This window comes from Jaculus jaculus, chromosome 5 (genome assembly GCF_020740685.1).
Source record: "Jaculus jaculus isolate mJacJac1 chromosome 5, mJacJac1.mat.Y.cur, whole genome shotgun sequence".
Lineage (NCBI taxonomy): Eukaryota > Metazoa > Chordata > Mammalia > Rodentia > Dipodidae > Jaculus > Jaculus jaculus.
The window spans coordinates 77,308,719-77,328,003 of NC_059106.1; the positions used below are offsets into that span (position 1 = coordinate 77,308,719).

Sequence of the window (19,285 nt, forward strand, 5' to 3'; positions counted from 1 at the left end):
AGATGCCTTAACTGCTAAGCCATTTCCCTAGGCCCCCAGCTCCATCTTCTTCTTTTTTTTAAAAAAAAATATTTTCATTAATTAATTTATTTGAGAGTGACAGAGAGGCAGGCAGAGAGAGGGGGGGGGAGAGAGAGAGAGAGAGAGAGAGAGAGAGAGAGAGAATGGGCGCACCAGGGCCTCCAACCACTGCAAATGAGCTCTAGACACGTGCGCCCCTTGTGCCTCTGGCTAACGTGGGTCTTGGGGAATCAAGCCTCGAACCAGGGTCCTTAGGCTTCACAGGCAAGCGTTTAACCACTAAGCCATCTCTCCAGCCCCAGCTCCATCTTCTTGTTTTTTTTTTTTTAATTTTTATTAACATTTTCCATGATTTCCATCTTCTTAAGATTCATTTCTTTAAGCAAATGATCAACCATATTCTTCAAACTAATTGCTCTCTATGAGGAGGAAGTGACTAGAAACATTTTATAATCTAGTTGCTTCTTCTCTGATTGGCTGCGCTAAAGAGAGAGCAACCCAGTAGGAAGACAGTAACAAATGATTAGGTCCAATTGCTCTAGTATACTCTATAAAGATGCAACTTACTTAAAACTTTGAAAATTGGGGAAAAAAATACAGAACTACCTTTCTTTTCTCTTCAACATCCATGTTTTTGCTAGGGGAGTGATTTCCAAGTTTTTCATTCTTTTGAGATTCACACAGCTCTCCTTTGAGTTTTTCAACCTTAAGTAAAAAGTAAACATATTTTAGGTTTATTAGATTTTGTTTGGTTACACATTACTTGTATGTTTAAAAAAAATAAGCATGTATACATCTTTTTGTTTTTTTTTTTTTTTTGAGGTAGGGTCTTACTGTAGCCCAGGCTGACCTGGAATTCACTATGTAGTTTCAGGGTGGCCTTGAACTCATGGCAATTCTCCTACCTCTGCTTCCCAAGTGCTGGGATTAAAAGCATGTGCCACCACACCCAGATTTTCATATACATCTTTTTAAAACTTCAAAATATGGGTATGTAGAATAAAAAGTAGTATTTTACTTCATGTCACAATCCTGAATTTTCCAGAGGGACTCAGCTTGTGCCCTTCCAAAATATTTTTATGGGCACACACTCAAATATGTAAATACTTTGCAGGTTCTCCATGTACAAATTTACAGAAACATGAAAAATCTTTATGTTTATCCATTTATTTTTATGATTGTATTTTTAAAATATTTTATTTATTTATTTGAGAGAGATACAGAGACAGAGAGAGGGAGAAAATGGGCATGCCTGGGCCTATAGCCATGCAAACGAACTCTAGACACATGTACCACCTGTGCATCTGGCTTACATGGGTCCTGAGGAATCGAACCAAGGTCCTTTGGCTTTGTAGGCAAGCATCTTAACCTCTAAGCCACCTTTCCATCCTCCCCCCTTTTTTTTGAGGTAGGGTCTCACTCTAGCCCAGGCTGACCTGGAATTCACTATGTAGTCTCAGGCTGGCTTCAAACTCACAGTGCTCCTCCTACCTCTGCCTCCTGAGTGCTAGATGAAAGACATGAGCCACCATTTGATGCCTCCAACTCAAATACCAAAGATCTCAATGATGTCTCAGGACCTATCCTAAAGAAGCTTCTTGAGTCTGAGGCAGGGAAGGGAGTAAACAACCACAAGGTCATGTGACAGGAACCTTGAGACAAGGGATGCCTCTTCTTGGGGGATCAAAAAGGTTTCTGGGGGCTGGAGAGATGGCTTAGCAGTTAAAGTACCTGCCTGCGAAGCCTAAAGACCCAGGTTTGATTCCCCAGAGCCCATGTAAACCAGATGCACAAGGTGTCACATTTATCTGGAGTTTGTTTGCAGTGATTGGAGGCTGTGGTGCTCCCATTCATACTCTCTCTCAAATCAATAAATAAAAATAAAAACAATATTTAAAGTAATAAAAAAGAAGGTTCCTGGGGCAGGGTCACCTTAGTGTTCAGGCTGAGGAAGGAAAGGGTCAGGAAGAATTGAGGACTGTTTGTATGCACCGTAAGAGATGTGTGCCTAATCTTATTCTGAACTCCTGTTTTCACCCCTTTTATACCTAAGCTCATAGGTGCTTACAACATGGTGACTGATTGACAGACAGAAGACCTGTTGACCCAGAATGAAACTTTCTAGAGTCAGTGAAGGGGATGCAACCATCAAGAAAAGCAGGGTGAACAAACCAATGAAAGCTCCAGTAAAGAGGGCTGTCTGACAGGGTTTTGAAGGATGGCTATGAGTTCTCTTCAAAAACCAACAAGCTAGCCATATGTGGTAGCACATGCCTTTAATCCCAGCATTTAAGAAGCAAAGGAAAGAGGATTGCCACGAGTTTGAGGCCACCCTGAGACTACATAGTAAATTCCATGTCGCCTGGTTTAGAGCAAGACCTGACCTCAAAAAACCAATAAAGGTAAAAAATAAATGAACCCAACAAGCTAAGGAGTCCAAAAAAAAAAAAGAGAGAGAGAGAGAGAGAGAGAGAGAGAGAGAGAGAGAGATGTGAGCCATGGGCTCAATTGATTGCATTTTTTTGAGTGTGAAGACTCACTGAACTTTAATAACCCCTAAAATATCCTATCACCCAATGCAAAAATAATAGGAGTTAAAAACAAACATGAACTTGGGGGAGACAGAATTCAGTCAATAACAATTCTTTTCAAGTGAAAATAAAAAATACTTGGCTCATTAGTAAGTTCTATTCAAGAATCAGAAAAGGTTTAGCAATACAAGTCTTCAGCAGACATCAAATATGTGTTCACACCCAACAGAAGACCATGAGATGTGCTCAGAAGCATGTTTTAACAAGTGTCACCTGCTCCTTTCTCCATACAACTGTAGGCTTGAATGTTACATTTCATTGAGTTGGAAAACACTTTCGAGAAAGCAAAGTGTGTGTGTTGGGGGGGGTGCTTTCAGATTCTGTTTTTATTTCTTCATTTTCAAGTAAAAGTGCTAGTCCTCATCACCTCCTCTCCCCAAGTTCTCCATGATTTCATTTCTAGGCAAAGGCACTTAGCATCTCCAAGTAGGTATCCAATGAGCCTGAACAAAGGAGTGCTTCACATGTGCATAATCCACTTAAGAGGTCTCCTCCAGTGATTTTTATTGAAAAGAGAACCCTTGTGTAATTTAATTCATCAGAACACCAAGAAACATAAGACTTTTTTTTTCTTTTTCTCTCTCTTTTTTTAATTTATTTTATTTTTTATTTTTTATTTATTTGAGAGCGACAGACACAGAGAGAAAGACAGATAGAGGGAGAGAGAGAGAATGGGCGCGCCAGGGCTTCCAGCCACTGCAAATGAACTCCAGACACGTGCGCCCCCTTGTGCATCTGGCTAACGTGGGACCTGGGGAACCGAGCCTCGAACCGGGGTCCTTAGGCTTCACAGGCAAGCGCTTAACCACTAAGCCATCTCTCCAGCCCTTTTTTTTTTTTTTTCCCTGAGGTAGGGTATCACTCTAGCTCAGGCTGACCTGGAATTCACTATGTAGTCTCAGGGTGGCCTTGAACTCATGGTGATCCTCCTACCTCTGCCTCCAGAGTGCTGGGATCAAAGGTGTGCACCACCACGACCGGCTCATAAGATTTTTTTTTTTTTTTTTTTTTTTTGAGGTTGGGTCTCACTGTAGCCCAGGCTGACCTGGAATTCAATGAGTCTCAGGGTGGCCTTGAACTCACAATGATCCTCCTACCTCTGTCTCCCGAGTGCTGGGATTAAAGGTGTGCACCATCATGCCTGGCTCATAAGATGTTTTTGATTATATTTATCTTAATGTTACATCAGAAATAAACACAAACCCAAGAAGCTTCAAACCATGCAACTTCATTAGGATGACTAAGCAGTTGAGGCACCCACTGTAGGTTAAAGTTGGCTGCCCTACAACAGCTGAGATGACCACATGCACCAAGGTCAACTATGGTGAGAATACTGACAGCATCTGTCTTCTGGAGTTCACACAATGAAAGGTTTAAAAGCAAATTTAAGGAACACTGGCTGCTGCTGACCTCCCAGCTAGTGGGTAAAAGTGAGCAAGCCAGCACTAGGTGCTTCAAATCTCTATAAACACTTGGGTTTACAAAAACCAGCCTACTCCCCCCGCCCTCAGGCCATGTTGAACTTTGCTCTTGGGAGATCCTCATTTTATATTTGAACACACTCCTCCTGCTAGATAGTTTTTCCTTTGATGGAAGAGCATTTTTTTCTTCAGTATTACTTTTTTTTCAATTTTGATTTGTTAAACTACTTCCAACAAGTCAGGTTTATTCACTCACCTCGACTTAAAGAAAGAATGAGGACATGAGGACTCGTGCAAGGCTGCCACCAGACATCACCACTGCTCAATAAGGACCTGGATCTGATTGCACTTTTTAAAATAATTTTTTGTTTATTTTTATTTATTTGAGAGCGACAGACAGAGAAAGAGACAGATAGGTAGAGAGAGAATGGGTGCTCCAGGGTCTCCAGCCACTGCAAATGAACTCCAGATGCATGCACCACCTAGTGCTTACGTGGGTCCTGGGGGATCGAGCCTCAAACCGAGGTCCTTAGGCTTCAGAGGCAAGCACTTAACTGCTAAGCCATCTCTCCAGCCCTGATTGCATTTTTTTGAGGCAGCATTTTACTATAGTCCAGGCTGACCTGGAACTCACAGAGATTCTGCTACTTTAGCCTCTCAGGTGCTGGGATTATAGGCATAAGCCATAACACCTGGCCAGAAAATTCCAAATAAGTTGAAAGAAAAATGCTTAAAATAATGTAGAATTTATATAAGCACAAAGTATGCACAGAAGATCTATTTCTACTAATAAATATTATAATACAAAATATAAAAAGTCATAATGAAATCCACTGTTCTATAAATTTATTTACAAAAATATGCAATGAGGGCTGGTGGGATGGCTCAACGGTTGAGGCATTTGCCTGCAAAGCCAAAGAACCCAGGTTTGATTCCCCAGGACCCACATTAGCCAAATGCCCAAGGGGGCACATGGGTCTGGAGTTCATTTACAGTGGCTTGAGGCCCTGGTATGCCCATTTTCTCTCTCCCTCTTTCTCTGTCAAATAAATAAATAAAAATAAAATATTAGCCAGGCGTGGTGGCACACGCCTTTAAACCCAGCACTTGGGAGACAGAGGTAGGAGGATCGCTGTGAGTTCGAGGCCACCCTGAGACTCCATAGTGAATTCCAGGTCAGTCTGGGCTACAGTGAGACCCTACCTCGAAAAACCAAAAAAAAAAAAATAAAAAATAAATAAAATATTAAAAAATATGTAATGAGCACATCCAAGAATTCATTTTAGATTTACCTTCTGAGAGGTCATCCCATTCAGTGCAGGACTTTATTTGACTTTACTCTTTTTTTCTTTCATCTTAGTTGAGCCGGGCATGGTGGCACACACCTTTAATTCCAGCACTTGGGAGGCAGAGGTAGGAGGATAGCCATGAGTTTGAGGCCACCCTGAGACTACATAGTGAATTCCAGGTCTGCCTGAGTGAGATCCTGTCTTGAAAAACAAAACAAAAAAAAAAAGATGGCTCTTTGCTGATCAAAGAAAGAATCAAGCTGGAAGTGTAGCTCAGAATACCATTTGCATGAAAAGACGCTGAAACCAATTATTATTATTATTATTTAATATTTTATTCATTTATTTTCAGGAAGAGAAAGTAAATGGGCATGCCAGGACCTCTTGCCATTACAAATTTCAGATGTATGTGCCACTTTGTGTACTAATTTTATATGCACATAATAGTTATTTAAATAATGGGTTTAGAGACTGGAGAGATGGCTCAGCGGTTAAAAGTGTGTGCTTGCAAAGCCTAATGGCCCAAGTTCAATTCCCCAGTACCCATGTAAAGCCAGATGCACAAAGTGGCACATGCATCTGAAATTTGTAATGGCAAGAGGTCCTGGCAAGCCCATTTACTTTCTCTCCCTGAAAATAAATATTAAAAAATAATAATACTTCATTTTATGTACATACTATAGTTTTCCATTAATTTGTCAATGTGCATGTATTTTTTCATGTTTTGGCAATTATAAGTAATGATGCTATGAACATGAGTATAGAAAATGTAGTTTTGAATCCTTGGAACTGGAATTACTTGATCCCACAGTAAATCTACTTTTGAGGACTTCTAAACTATTTCAACACAGATTAGAGTCTATTAGATACACCACCACCAAGAGCAATGCAAAGGATTCTAAGTTTTCTATATCTTCATCAACATTTATTTTCTGTGGTCTTAAGTGAATCACCTCAATGGGTACTTAATAAGACAAATCTTCTTGGCTGGGCATGGTGCACAGCTTTAATCCCAGCACTTGGACCAGCCTGAGACTACAGAGTGAATTCCAAGTAAGCCTGGGCTAGAGTGAGACCCTACCTCAGAAAACCAAAAAATAAAAAATAAAAATAAATTTAAAAAAAGAATTATTGAGCAGCAATTGCATCCAGCATTGATAGTTATGATGAAAGGAGTATAAAGTAAAATTGAAGAGACATATGACTACAAAACACACGAAGGTACATGTTAAGAAGAAATGATTTAAAAAGAACACAACTGAGGGCTTAGTATTAATAATGGCAAACTTTTACAAAATAATAGAGCAATATTTTTATTCAGCCATTGTGTTAATTCTATGCTACTACCTAAATACTTATTCAATTGTAGATTTATACAACAGCAATAATGTCACTGTTTAGCATTGGTAGTTAAAGCATGCAAAAGATAAAGACAGATAGACTGCATCTAGGTTGAAGTATAGCAAGCAGCTCTCTGAGATGCTTATAGCTGTCAGTACCAGCTGTTCTCCTTAAGGAGCAATCTAGATGACATGAGTCTGTTGCTCAGGCTGCTGATTGTCACTGAATACATTCCAAAAGTTAAATTAAACTGACCATTTCTTCAAGCACTTTTTTTTCTGAGTCAAGTAACCGAACCCGGTTTCTTAAGGCCAGAATTTCCTCATCCAGTCTCTGATTATGTCCTTTTGCTTTCTGTAGGTCAAGTATATCTAAAACAGAGAAGGATACAGTTTACTCATCTGGATCAAAGTTTCAGCTTGGAAGGCACTAACTCTAAAAATGTAAGGACTGCTATTTGTGATTTTCTTGTTAGTCCTGCCATGTTCTGCATATGTGGCTATCTGTGTAGGAGAGGCACTGGACTCTAAGTTCAGTCCTACAATATTCTATTTACCTAATGAAATAGAACAAGACCCTTTGTACTTCTCATACCAGCTGAATGAACTTGAGTGTGGAGTTCCCAGCAATAAAAGATTTTCTAGGACCTGGAATTTTTCTAAATATCGAAACAGAAAGAGAGAGAGAGAGAAAGGAAGTATAGGCACGCCGCTAGGGCCTTCCTGTTGTTGCAAGTGAACTTCAGACACATGCACCACCTCGTGCATCTGTCTTTATGTGTGTACTGAAGAATCAGACCTGGCTGATAGGCTTTGCAAGCAAGTACCTTTAACTACTGAGCAATCTCCCCAGCTCTGGAGCTGGAATTTTAAAACAACTGAGCTTATCTTTTGAAACTAAATGATTGAGAAACTGACCTTCCTAGGTGCCTCTTGCCCTTACTCTTAGACAAGTTAGACACTCCTAGACACTTCCCTTTCACTCAGCAGCAGCAGTGTCCATAGAGGGCTGATTTACTCTATAGAACAAGTCATACCTGCGCTAGTTAACAAAATTTCCTTATTAAATACAGGTGATTCATTTTTTTTTGTTTGTTTGCTTTGAAACAGGGCCCCACACTAGCCCAGACTGACATGGAACTCACTCTGTAGTCCAGGCTGGCCTCAAATGCACCATGATCCTGCTACCTCAGCCTCCCAAGTGCTGGAATAAAGGTATGCACCACCATGCCTGGATAAATACAGCTGGTTCTTATTGTTTTTATTATTTTTTATGAGAGAGAGGGAGAGAGAAAGACAGAATTGGCATGTCAGGGCCTCTAGCCATTGCAATTAAACTCCAGATGCATGTGCCACCTTGTGCACCTGTGGCACCTTATGTGTTTGGCTTACATGGGTTCTGGGGTTTTGAACCTTAACCACTTGTAAATATTTTGTAAAGCCATTTTCACTTCTTATTTAGTGCTACTTTTCAACTGGAATACATACATGCACACACACACACACACACACACACACAATATTCTGTTTTTAAGATAGGGTTTTTCTCTAGTCTAGGATGACCTGAAATTCATTATGTAGTCTCAGGCTAGCCTCAAACTAACAATAATCCTCCTACCTTGGCCTCCCAAGTGCTGGGATTAAAGGCATGTGCCACCATGACCAGCTAATTGGGATATATTTTACAAAAAATGCAATTTACATATCTTAAATGTTCAGCTTAACTAACTGACAATTTCATATATCCATGAATTTTCCTTCAAATAAGACATAGAACATTTTTAATTAAATTTAATTAATTAATTAATTTGAGAGAAAGAGGGGGAGAGAGAGAGAGAGAGAGAGAGAGATAGAGAGAATGGACATGCCAAGGCCTCCAGCCATTGCAAATGAACTCCAGACCCATGCACCCCATTGTGCATCTGGCTTACATGACTCCTGAGGAATCGAACCAGGGTTCTTTGGCTTTGCAGGCAAATGCCTTAACCGCTAAGCCATCTCTCCAGCCCAGATATAGAACATTTTCATCCCCCCAGAAATGTCCTTGGTATTTTTTCCCATCTACCTTTACAATCACTTTCTGGCTTTCATCTATAGTTTTTTCTTTGTTTGGGGCTTTTGTATGTAAATGGAATCTTACAGTATATATTCTTGCTGTCTCAATTTTTTCATCCAACATATTTTTTGGGGAGATTTGTCTGTATCTTAATAGTAATAATTTGTTTTTCCACTTCTCCACTGAGTAGATTAATAATCTATTTTAGGCATATGCCATAATTTTTTAAAGAATATATACGTAGTTTTTCAAGGTAGGGTCTTGTTTTAGCCCAGGCTAACTTGCAATTCACCATGTAGTCTCAGGATGGCCTCAAACTCATGATGATCCTCCTACCTCTGCCACCTGAATGCTGAGATTAAAGGCATGGGCCACCATGCCTGGCTTAAAGAATATTTTAAAATATTGTTATTTATTTAAGAGGTAGATAGAGTGAGTGAGAGAGAGAATGAGGGTATCAGGGCCTCTAGCAATTGCAAATGAACTCCAGATACATGCACCACCTTGTGCATCTCGCTTTACGTGGGTACTGGGGAATTGAACTCAGGTCCTTAGGCTTTGCATCTTAACCTCTAAGCAATTTATCCGGCCCTTAAAGAGTATTTTAAGTATTTTGTTTATTTGCAAGCAGAGAGAGAGGGGAGGAAGGGAGAAAATTAATGAGAATATGGATGCATCTGGGTCCATAATTTTTCCCCAGTTTCTTGGCATTCTACTGACCAAATGTGCCATAATTGGTGTCACTTTTGCCCTACTCATTGTATGTGTGTTTTCACTGTAATATCTTACACCGGAAACCAGCATCTTTTATCTTCTTTCCATGATCAGTCTAGGTAGGAGTTTATCAATGTTAGTACTTATTCTGAAAAATTAGCTTTTGCTTCCTCCTCTCCCTTCTTTCTCTCCTTTTCCTCCCTCCTTCCTCCTCCTCTTCTTCTCTCCACCCCAATAGGGTCTCACTTTAGCCCTGACCTGGAACTCATTCTGTAGCCCCAGACTGGCTGCAAACTCATGGTAATCCTCCTTCTACCTTAGCCTTACGAGTTCTGGGACCCAGCTTTTCCTTCTGTTGATCTATAGTATTGTGCTTCTACTTGTAGTTTTTTTTTTAAGCATCTTATCTATTTATGTATTACTTATTTATCTAGCCACTGCAAACAAACTTCATATGTATGCACCACTTTCTGCATCTAGCTTTATGTGGGTCTGGGAAATGGAACCCAGGTCCTTAGGCTTTGCAGGCAAATGCCTTCACTGCTGAACCATCTCTCCAGCCCACCTCCATCTTTTTGACACAGGATCTCATGTAGCCCTAGGGCTTTAAACTTATTACATAGCTAAAGATGACCTTGAACTCCCATCCTCCTGCCTCTACCTCCTGAAAGCTGAGATTACAGGTGCATGCCACACACCCAGCCTTTGTCTCCTTTCTTGATTTAATGCAAACATTAAATACCATATGAGTCCCTCCAACCACTGAGTTACCTGTACTCCATTGTGTTGATAATGTCATGTTTTTATTTATGTCAATTCAAAATATTTTTAGTATGTCTTATAATTTCTGTCTCTGAGGCACAAGGCTAGTTGGAAATATCTTCTTTAATTTCTAAATGTTTGGGGACTTTCTCAATATGCTTCTAATCACTGAGCTACCTCTCCATCCTCTTTTTAATATTTTTATTTATTTGAAATCAGAGAGGGCAGAGAATGGGCACACCAGGGACTCTTGCCACTGCAAATGAACTCCAGACATACATACCACTTTATGCATCTGGATAAACATGGGTACTGAGGAATTGAACCTGGGATGTCATATTTTGCAAGCAAGTGCCTTTAACCACTAAGCCATTTCTCCAGTCCCCAATATACTTCTGCTACTGTTTTTTTTTTTTTTTGTTTTTGTTTTTTTTTTTTTTGTTTTTTAATGAGGTAGGGTCTCACTCTAGTCCAGGCTGACCTGCAATTCACTCTGTATTCTCAGGGTGGCCCCAAACTCATGGCACTTCTCCTACCTTTGCCTCCCTAGTGCTGGGATTAAAGGTGGATGCCACCATACCCAGCTGCTACTGGTTTTATGTCCATTATGGTTTGAAACATAAGTCCTCATGCAGAAATTGTCTTGTGACCCAAGATGGTCTCTCTTAGCAAATGATCCACAGGTATATAAAAAGTATGCTATCCTGGTGTTTTCTACAAAGAGTAGGTCTTTGCTAAGTCATAGTGGTTGACAGTGCTTTTAGGTCTTCTGTATCTGCAGTGAGTTTTAATTACTTGCTCTATGAAAAACTAAGAAAGCAGTACTTATTTTGCAAACATATCCATACATTAAAATATTTATTCATTTTAAATGTTTTATTTTTATTTATTTATTTGACAGAGAAAGAGGGAGAGAGAGAGAATGAGTATGGGTGTGCCAGGGCCTCTAGCCACTGCAGACGAACTCCAGACATGTGTGCCCCCTTGTGCATCTGCTAATGTGGGTCCTGGGGAATCAAACCTGGATCCTTTGGTTTTGCAGACAAACACCTTAACCACTAGTTCATCCCTCCAGTCCTAAAATATTTATTTATTAGAGAGAGAGAGAGAGGGAGAGGAGATAGATACAATAGGTACATCAGGGCTTTCTGCCTCTACAAATAAACTCCAGAAGCATTAGCCACTTTGGGCATCTGGCTATATGTGGGATCTGGGAAACTGAACCCAGGCCAGCAGGCTTTGCAAGTGGGGACCATTAACCACTGAGCCATCTTTCCAGCCTTTTCTCTATACATATTTTAAAAGGACAAAATAATTAATTTTGGAATTATTTTAAACTGGAGGACTAGAGAGATTGCTTAGTGGTTAAGGATCCTGCCTGCAAAGCCTAAGAACTCATGTTCGAATCTCCAGGCTCCACGTAAATCAGAGGCACAGTGGTGCAAGTGCACAATATCACACATGCTCCACAAGGGGGTGCACGTGTCTGGCGTTCACTCTCAGTGACTGACGGCCCTGGTGTGCCCATTCTCTCTCTCTCTCTGTGTCAATAATAATAATAATAACAACAACAATAATAATAATAAACAACTGGAAGGCTGGAGAGATGGCATAATGGTTAAAGCACTTGCCTACAGAGCCAAAGAACTAAGGTTCGAGTTCCCATGACCCACATAAGCCAGATGCATAAAGTGGTGCATGCATTTGGAGTTTGCTTGCATCTGCTGGAGGCCCTGGTACACCCATTCTCTCCCTCTCCCCTGCCTCTTTCTCTGTTTTTCTAAAATAAATAAATAAAAATAAAGTATTAAAAAACTGGCAATCATATTTTAAATTATTTTGATAGTTATTATCATTGAAATATTCAAATGTTACATTATGAACAACTAGTAGCATTACTATATATAAGAGCCAAGTTAGGGTCAGATTAACTCAATTCAACATTGATTCCAAGTCCACTGGCTTGCCAGTGAACAAATGTTTGTGAAGTATTGTTGAATGCACTGTAATATTCTTTAGTCTCAATGGTCTCAGTACAATATGTATTGCTAATGCTGATTACAGGTTCTTGGGATGAGACAAATATTCAAGTGCTGTCACATTTAATGTAACTAACATATAGCTTTTGGCCTTGCCATGACTCAGTTTTCCTATCTACGAAATAAGGATAATAATATTGATGTAGTCAATATAAATTATTGGAATTGCTATAGGATTAAAGATATTGCATGCAAAGTTACTATTGCTGGGAAAGCAGTGAGTGGTGGTAGCAGTAATAGTAGCAGCAGAAGCAGTGCTATTTTAATTGTTATGTAATATTTAAAGTACATATAATTATTATTATTCAATTTAGTATTATTATATGTGCAGATGACTTACCACGTTCTTTCAGTTTTATCAGATTTTCTTTCAATTTCTCAATTTCTAGTTGAGCTTTCTTAAGTGCAAAATCTAAAAGAAGAAGATATATGTATAAGAAGTAAACAATTATGTAATAAGGAAATTTCAAGTAACATTCCTTTGAACACTGTCCTCTGAGTTTGTGCAAAAATGTCAGTTCCATTAGGAAGCTTTGCTGGACTTCCTCCATCTAGTGTTCCTTCCCACTGCACCTTATGTTTACTCTTGCCATTGGACATCTGATCTTATCGTTGCCATTTCCTAACCACTTCCCACGAGATTATATGCTGCAGGTTTGAACTTGTCAATGATAGGAAAAGCTGGAAGTTTTAGGCACACTGCTTTCAGTTTAGTAAGAAGGCATTAAAAATAATTCCTGGGGATGGAAAGATAGCTTAATGGTTAAACACTTGCCTGTGAAGCCTAAGGACCCCAGTTCAAGGCTTGAGGCTCAAGTCCCCAGGACCCACATAAGCCAGATGTACAAGGTGGCGCATGCATCTGGAATTTGTTCTCAGTGGCGTGCTCATTCTCTCTCTCTCTCTGCCTCTTTCTGTTTGTTGCTCTTAAATAAATAAACAACAAAAAAAATAATTCCTGGAGGACTTCCGGTTAAGATGGCGGCGTAGGTACCACGCCAAAGCAGCCTAGGGGGGAAAAAAGACCAAAATAACTCAGCAAAATACACACTTTTACTAAAAAGTGAGGTGTATAGGAAATTGAAGCGGCAGCAGAGAAGTAGAAGAGTTCCAGAGTATCCAGAGCCTGCACAGGCGGGAAAAGCGGCTCCGGCAGCTCGGCCAACCGCCGCGGCCGCTGCGCACCAGAAAGCCGCCAGACTCGGCTCAAGCCGCGGGAAAAGCCAGGTGTGGGATTTTCCCTTCACACCGCGCTCTCCGCAACCCGGGAAACGTGAGGGGAGAGCGTCAGCGAGCAGCGGAGGAGCAAACCGCGAGGTAGAAGAACGCTTGGAGCAGCGAGAGAACCAGAGCAGCTGAGGCTCCCTCCCCTCCCCCACCGCCTGAACCCAGCTCCAGTGAACAGAACAGCAGCCCGGGACCGGCCACGCCAACAGCGGGACCCAAGCAGGAGCAGAGTTCGGCAGCAACATCAGCGGCTCCAGCACCGGTAACAGCGGCCCCAGCAGCAGCAGACCCAGGAGTGGCAGCAGTGGCAGACTCGGCAGCAGCAGCTTCAGGGGGAGCAGCGGCACTGGACACAGCAGCAGCAGATTCAGCAGCAGTGGTGGCTCCAGCAGTGGCAGCTACAGCAGCAGCAGAGGCAGCAGCAGTGGTGGGTCCAGCAGCAACACCTTCAGCAGCAGTGGCTACAGTCCCAGCAGGGGCAGCTTGAGCAGCAGCAGTTCCAGCAGCAGGGGTGCTGATCTGCACGGCCACACTTGCCAGGCTCGGTTTGCCCCGCAGGAAAAGCAAGTGCCCAGCTCCAGAAATCAGAACAGCAGCCCAACGGCCCAGGCAGCAACTTGACTGAGACCAAAATCATCCAAGGTAACTGGGATTGCACCAGGGAAGGGTATCACTTGGTCGCAAGCTGACTTGGATCCCTCAACAGACCAGAAATCTTAACCTCTTTGTTGATAGAGGATCTGGTCGTTATAATAACTACTCTTGCATACATACTTGGGGCTGTTTTTGATTGAATGTGTACAGTGTTTAGTTAAATTTTAGAATCTACCTGTATTTTATTCCACTCAGCCTGCTTGAATACTCCTATAGCAGGGAAACTCAACCCCTAAGAACATCTTTGTAGATACTCTGAGAGTCTTAAGAGCCACACCTAACACCTTAAGGTCCTACCCTGAAATATATTACATCAAATCAATTGATACAGCTAAGAATACACAGCTAGCTAGAAAATCCAAGCATTAACTTAATCCAAGATGCAAAAATATATACATTATAACACAAGCAACACTAAAAAGCAAGACGATATAAACCCACCTAAAAGTATTAATGCATCAGAAATGTCCACCAGTGAGAAAGAGTTAGAGGAAATGCCTGAGAAAGAGTTCAAAAGAATGATTGTAAATATGTTCAAAGAAGTCAGAGAACAAATCAAAGGAGTCAAAGAGGAACTTAAAGAGGAAATCAAAGGAATCAAAGAAGATGCAGGACACCAATTTCATGAAATAAAGAAGGCAATACAAGACATAAATAAGGAAATAGAAATAATAAAGAAAAACCAGTCAGAATTACTACCAATGAAGAACACAGTTAAAGAAATAAAAAACTCTGTAGAAAATCTCACCAGTAGGATGGATGAGGGAGAGGACAGAATATCTAAGCTAGCAGACCATGTGGCAGACCTAATGCAGTCCAGCAAAGAGAAAGACAAACTTATAGAAAAGTATGAGTGGGAATTTCAAGATATTCGGGACACTATGAAAAGATCCAAGATAAGAATTCAGGGCATAGTAGAAGGAGAAGAACTCCACTCCAGAGGCATAGTAGGCGTCTTCAACAAAATCATAGAATAAAATTTCCCCCAAATTGAAAGAGGTGCCAATGCAGATACAGGAAGCCTTTAGAACCCCAGCCAGACAAAACCCAGAAAGAACCTCTCCTCGCCATATTATAACCAAACTTCCAAACACACACACCAAAGAAAAAATATTGAAAGCAGTTAGAGAGAAAAATCAAGTTACCTACAAAAGCAAGCCCATCAGGATTACAGCAGATTATTCAACACAAACTTTTAAAGCCAGAAGGGCTTGGAGTGATATATTCCAAGTTCTGAAAGATAGCAACTGTCAACCAAGGTTACTTTATCCTGCAAAGTTATCCATTCAAATAGATGGAGAAATAAAGACATTCCATGACAAAAGCAGGTTAAAGGAGTATTTGAAGACAAAACCAGCTCTACAGAAAATACTTGATAGAATCCTCCATGCTGAAGAAAAGGAAAAGCACACATATAAGGAACCTAGAAAAAACAAGCAATATTCAAATACTAGTTAACAGAAGAGAGCACAGGTAGAACCAGAAACACACACACACACACAAAAATGGCAAACAAAAATACACACCTTTCAATAATATCTCTTAATATCAACGGCCTCAATGCCCCAACGAAAAGACATAGCTTTGCAGACTGGGTTAAAAAGCAGGATCCTACAATTTGTTGTCTCCAAGAAACTCACCTTTCTACAAAGGGTAGACATTATCTTAGGGTGAAAGGTTGGAAGATGGTGTTTCAAGCAAATGGGCCTAGAAAACAAGCAGGGGTTGCTATCCTAATATCAGACAGGGTGGACTTTAGTCCGAAGTTAGTCAAAAAAGATAAGGAAGGTCACTTTATATTGATTAAGGGCACACTCCAACAGGAGGACATTACAATCCTAAACATATATGCACCTAACATGGGGGCTCCCAAATTCATCAAACAAACACTATTAGAACTAAGCTCACAGATAACACCAAACACAGTGGTGGTGGGTGACTTTAACACCCCACTCTCATCAATTGAGAGGTCATCCCAGGAAAGAATAAACAGAGAGGCATCTGGACTAAATGAGGTCATAGAAGGAATGGACTTAACAGATATATACAGGACATTTCATCCAAAGGCTGCAGAATATACATTCTTTTCAGCAGCACATGCAACATTCTCTAAAATAGACCATATATTAGGACACAAAGCAAATCTTAACAAATTCAGGAAAATTGAAATAATTCCTTGCATTCTATCTGACCACAATGGAATTAAACTACAAATCAGTAGCAAGAAAGGCTATAGAGCATACACAAAATCATGGAAACTAAATAATACACTACTAAATGATGAATGGGTCAATGAAGAAATCAAAAAGGAAATCAAAAAATTTATAGAGTCAAATGATAATGAGAACACAACATACCAAAATCTCTGGGACACAATGAAGGCAGTTCTAAGAGGTAAATTTATAGCCTTAAGTGCCTATATTAAGAAATTAGAAAGGTCGCAAGTAAATGACCTAATGCTTCGCCTTAAAGCCTTGGAAAAAGAAGAACAAGGCAAACCAAAAATCAGTAGACGGGAAGAAATAATAAAGATTAGGGCAGAAATTAATGAAATAGAAACAAAAAGAACAATCCAAAGAATTAATGAAACAAAGAGTTGGTTCTTTGAAAGGATAAACAAGATTGATAAACCCTTAGCAAATCTGACCAAAAGAAAAGAGAGAAGAGACACAAATTAATAAAATCAGAGATGAACAAGGTAACATCACAACAGATTCCAGAGAAATTCAAAAAATCATAGGGACATACTATAAAAGCATATACTCCACAAAGTATGAAAATCTGAAAGAAATGGATGATTTCCTTGATCTATATGACCTACCTAAATTAAATCAAAATGAGATTAATCACTTAAATAGACCTATAACAAACATGGAGATCCGAACAGTTATCAATAATCTCCCAACTAAAAAAAGCCCAGGCCCGGACGGATTCACTGCTGAATTTTTACCAGACTTTTAAGGAGGAGCTAACACCATTGCTTCTTAAGCTTTTCCAGGAAATAGAAAAAGAAGGAATTCTACCAAACTCCTTCTATGAGGCCAGCATCACCCTGATACCAAAACCAGGCAAAGATAGAACAAAAAAAGAAAATTACAGACCAATCTCCCTCATGAACATAGATGCAAAATTCTCAACAAAATATTGGCAAACAGAATACAAGAATATATCAAAAAGATCATTCACCCTGACCAAGTAGGCTTTATCCCAGAGATGCAGGGATGGTTCAACATATGCAAATCTATAAATGTAATACATTACATAAACGGGTTGAAGGACAAAAATCACATGATCATCTCATTAGACGCAGAGAAAGCATTTGACAAAATCCAACATCCCTTCATGATAAAAGTCCTACAGAGACTGGGAATAGAAGGAACATATCTCAATATAATAAAGGCTATTTATGATAAGCCTACAGCCAACATATTACTAAATGGGGAAAAACTGGAAGCTTTTCAACTAAAATCAGGAACAAGACAAGGGTGTCCACTGTCCCCACTTTTATTTAATATAGTTTTGGAAGTCTTAGCCATAGCAATAAGGCAAGAGACACACATAAAAGGGATACAAATTGGAAAGGAAGAAATCAAGTTATCATTATTTGTAGATGACATGATTCTATACATAAAGGACCCTAAAGACTCTACTAGCAAGCTGTTAGAGCTGATCAAAACCTACAGCAATGTAGCAGGGTACAAAATAAATACACAGAAATCAGTAGCCTTCATATATGCTAACAACAAACACACAGAGGATGAAATCAGAAAATCACTCCCATTCACAATTGCATCAAAAAAAAAATAAAGTACCTTGGAATAAACCTAACCAAGGAAGTAAAGAATCTCTACAATGAGAACTTTAAAACACTCAAGCGAGAAATTGCAGAAGACACTAGAAAGTGGAGAAACATCCCTTGTTCCTGGATTGGAAGAATCAATATTGTGAAAATGGCAATCTTACCTAAAGCAATCTACACATTTAATGCAATCCCTATCAAAATTCCAAAGGCTTTCTTCATGGAAATAGAAAAAACAATCCAAAAATTCATTTGGAATCACAAAAAACCTCGAATATCTAAAATAATGCTGAGCAACAAAAAAGAGGCTGGTGGTACCACCATACCTGATTTTAACCTATACTACAGAGCCATAGTAACAAAAACAGCATGGTACTGGCACAAAAACAGACATGTAGATCAGTGGAACAGAATAGAGGACCCAGATGTAAGCCCAAGTAGCTATAGCCACCTGATATTCGATAAAAATGCCAAAAATACTCATTGGAGAAGAGACAGCCTCTTCAGCAAATGGTGTTTTGAAAACTGGATATATATCTGCAGAAGGATGAAAATAGATTCTTCTCTCTCACCATGCACAAGAATTAAGTCCAAATGCATTAAAGACCTTAACATCAGACCAGAAACTCTGAAACTGCTAGAGGAAAAAGTAGGGGAAACCCTTCAACATATTGGTCTTGGCAAAGACTTTCTGAATACAACCCCAATTGCTCAGGCAATAAAACCACAGATTAACCACTGGGACCTAATGAAATTACAAAGATTTTGCACCGCAAAGGACACTGTGAAAAAAGCAAAGAGGCAACCTACAGAATGGGAAAAAATCTTCGCCAGCTATATATCTGATAAAGGATTAATATCTAGGATATACAAAGAACTCAAAAAGTTAAATAATAAGGAATCAAACAAGCCAATCAAAAAATGGGCTATGGAGCTAAATAGAGAGTTCTCAAAGGAAGAAATACGAATGGCATATAAGCATCTAAAAAAAATGTTCTACGTCACTAGTCATCAGGGAAATGCAGATTAAAATTACATTGAGATTCCATCTCACTCCTGTCAGATTGGCCACCATCATGAAAACAAATGATCATAAATGTTGGCGGGGATGTGGAAAAAAAGGAACCCTTCTGCACTGCTGGTGGGAATGCAATCTGGTCCAGCCATTGTGGAAAACAGTGTGGAGGTTCCTAAAGCAGCTAGAGATTGATCTACCATATGAAGCAGCGATAGCACTCCTAGGCATATATCCAAAAGACTCATCACATTTCCTTAGAAGTACGTGCTCAACCATGTTTATTGCTGCTCAATTTATAATAGCTGGGAAATGGAACCAGCCTAGATGTCCCTCAACAGATGAGTGGATAATGAA

At 39.9% G+C, this 19,285-nt stretch overlaps 1 protein-coding gene across 5 annotated transcripts in view; it reads right to left on the reverse strand.

The window, feature by feature from the left end:
• The window catches only part of Ccdc30 (coiled-coil domain containing 30), a 164,646-nt gene that overhangs the window by 115,748 nt on the left and 29,613 nt on the right, over positions 1-19,285 (reverse strand). For 4 of the 5 annotated variants that reach the window (XM_045149712.1, XM_045149711.1, XM_045149710.1 and 1 more), the window contains 3 exons: positions 12,574-12,645; positions 6,919-7,034; positions 628-726 (listed from right to left, as the gene is read on the reverse strand). In XM_045149712.1, coding sequence (XP_045005647.1) covers positions 628-726; positions 6,919-7,034; positions 12,574-12,645 — 287 coding nt within the window. The remainder of the gene's footprint in view (positions 1-627; positions 727-6,918; positions 7,035-12,573; positions 12,646-19,285) is intronic. The other variant, XM_045149714.1, reaches the window with a different exon arrangement.